The 2995-nt window shown below is 43.2% G+C and overlaps 1 protein-coding gene across 1 annotated transcript; it reads right to left on the reverse strand.

The window, feature by feature from the left end:
- Positions 1–433: 433 nt before the first annotated feature.
- On the reverse strand, positions 434–2537 carry LOC145768302 (uncharacterized). Its single transcript, XM_082579780.1, has 2 exons — positions 792–2537; positions 434–628 (listed from the first exon to the last, which is right to left on the reverse strand). Exons 1-2 carry the CDS (start codon positions 2535–2537, stop codon positions 434–436), a joined length of 1941 nt encoding a protein of 646 aa, XP_082435906.1.
- Between the last annotated feature and the right edge of the window lie 458 nt (positions 2538–2995).

Consider the following 2995-nt stretch of genomic DNA (forward strand, 5'->3'; position numbering starts at 1 on the left):
CTTTTGTCCATCTGCTCCAAAAAACATTTGCGAGATTGTCGGATCTCAATTCTTTAACTTGGCCTCTACGGGTGATGAAACGACGCAGTGCTTGGATGAAGGACGTAGTATCCAGGCTGTGAGCAATCTCAATGTGAACAGCTCGTAATGTTAAGCATGTGAATATAACGCCGTATCGCTTCAAGTCACAGCGGCCATGTCGTACGATGAAAGGTCCAAAATAATCTAGACCCACAAATGCAAAGGGAGGTTTGTCTGATGTGAGCCTATCCGGAGTGAGATCGGCCATTTTTTGCGAGCATGTACTTCCGTGTCTTCGACGGCAGGAGATACAGTTGGACAATACCTTTCGTACAGTGGAGTTCGCGTTGATGATCCAAATCTTTTCGCGCAGCAGAGACATAACATGCTGTCTGCCAACATGGCCTGGATGTTAGTGCATATGATATATGACAAGGGTGGTGACAGGATCGTCTTTAGGCAAAATTATCTGGTGTTTTGCTTCATCAGATAAGGATGCTGCACTGATACGGCCGCCAACGCGCAGCAGTCCGTCGTCAAACATTGGGTCAAGTTTTCTGATGTTGCTCAATTTCTTCACCGGTTTAGAAGACGATCGATATCTGTGCTGAAATGTTTTTTTGTAGGTATTGAAAGATGAATTTTTCGGCAGCTTCGGTTTCCTCTACTCTTAGAGGGGCCGTGCCAAGGAAAGAGTTTCTGCTTGAGTTTGCATCGTGAAGTACGAGGTCTTTGAATTTGTTTTTGTAGCGCAGGATCCAGCAACAAACTCTTTTTAAATTCTGCCATGTCGAGTATTGTTGGGAAAGGTCATCTAAGAAGTGAGGTGGTTCGCAGGTTGTAGCAAACATTTTGGTCTTTTTTACTTCCGGATCGTCCACGTTAATTTCGTGGAAAAAGCTTGGTTGTGTTGGCCAGTGCGATGGAAGCTTCCATAAGAAGTCTGGTCCAAGTTTCCATCTGCTGCACTGCAGGAATGATTCAACAGACAGACCTCTGGAGCCGTCGTCTGCGGGATTTAGTTTTGTGGGGACATATTTCCAATGTGAGGTAGATGACTTATCCTTGGTTGTTTGAACCCTGTTTGCTACAAAGGTGTGAAAGCATTTGTCCTTGTTATTGAGATACCTTAAAACGGTGGTGCTGTCAGTCCAAAACACAGATGTTTGAGAGAGCTCAGGAATTTGAAGTTCTTGCTTTAGAATGGCATCGGAGCGTATTGAGATTGTTGCGGCTGAAAGTTTTAATCGTGGAATTGTTAGTCGTTTTATTGGGACCAATTTTCCTTTTGCATACACAAGAGCACAATGAACGTTTCCGAGATCATTCACTAAACGGATGTAAGAAATAGCGCAATACGCTTCCTTAGATGCATCTGAGAAGTGATGCAGCTGTGCCTCAACAATTTTTCCAAAGAGAGCTGATTTGTAGCATCTTGGTACCTGGAAAGTTGAGAGTTTAGGCAAGTCGTTAAGCCATGTACGCCACCAAGATTCTTCGTGCTTAGGTATTGGTTCATCCCATGCAGATTTCAACTTGCAGAGATTTTGGAGAAGCACTTTCATAGGCTGTATCACAGCAGCGCCAAATCCAAGTGGGTCGTAGATTGAACTGACAACGGACAGAATTCCGCGTCTAGTAGCAGGCTTTGCTTTGACATTTGTCTTGAAGCAAAGAGTATCATGTTCGACATTCCAAGAAACACCAAGCGCTCTTTCGGTTGGGAGGTCGTCCAAAGAGATATCAAGGTTTAGTGCTTCCTTTGACCATTCTTCTTTGGGTATGGATTTCATAACTTCGCGACTGTTGCTGATCCATTTTGTAATCTTAAAGCCGCCTTGAGTTAAAAGGTTGCGTAACTCTTGTACCAGGGATGTGGCATGTGCGGTAATTGGAACCGAGGCGAGGCAGTCGTCCACATAGAAACATTTGTCAACAACGTTGACAGCAGTAGAAGTAAATTCCGATTTGTGGTCAGATGCTGTACGTTTTAGCGCGAAGTTGGCATAGCTCGGTGAGCATATCGTGCCAAACAGGTACACCGTCATCCGATATTCATGTAGTGGTTTACTAATGTCACCATCTTTCCACCACAGGAACCTGAACAAATCACGGTTGTTTTCAGGTACCTGCACTTGGTGAAACATTCCTTGGATATCACCTTGAATGGCAATAGACTCTCGTCTGAAACGCAAAAGCACGCCAATCAGTGTGTTGGTGATATCCGGACCGGGTAGCAAGTTATCGTTTAAACAAAAGCCAAGGTACTTGCATGAGGCGTCAAAAACTACCCTAATTTTGTCAGGTTTTGCTGGGTGGTACACGCCGTGATGGGGAATGTACCATACATTTCCACTGGCTTCCTTTGAGTTCGTCACAGTTTCGGCGTAGCCTTTATTGATTATATGTTGAACAAAGGTGCGATAATCGTTATGAAATTTGGGATTTTTTGCCAATCTATGCTTAATTAAAAGATATTCCGCTCTTTGTTCTGCTTGTTTCTTGTTGCAAGCCATTTTTAGGTTTGGATTTCAAAGAGGCAATGATATTTTGTAATGTTTATTTTCAAGGTGTTTGATAGAACCAGTCACGGATTTCATAAACTCTTTCTGCTCTACAGAGAGTTCAGCTTTAGCGTTTTCAATGGAGTCAATTGCATCAAAACACATGCTGCACATTTGTTTGGAAGCGGCTTTTGTAAAGAAACTTTGAAGGGTTGATGAGGTGCTCCCTTGTTTGGGACAATAAGCGACCCAGGCCACAGCAGTTTTGATTGCATAACTACCAGACTCTGTAGTTATGACTTTTTGAGGTTGCATAATGCATAACTTTCAAATTATCATTGCCTATTAGGAGGCCAACATCACAATCAACATTGAGAAATGAACGTCTTTGAATTCCGGTATGCTCATTACACGTAACGAAAAAACTACACGCCGTGCTGGGATTCAGAGTGTGAAAATTTATACCGCTC

This window comes from Aplidium turbinatum, chromosome 4, assembly GCF_918807975.1.
Source record: "Aplidium turbinatum chromosome 4, kaAplTurb1.1, whole genome shotgun sequence".
NCBI classification, from domain to species: domain Eukaryota; kingdom Metazoa; phylum Chordata; class Ascidiacea; order Aplousobranchia; family Polyclinidae; genus Aplidium; species Aplidium turbinatum.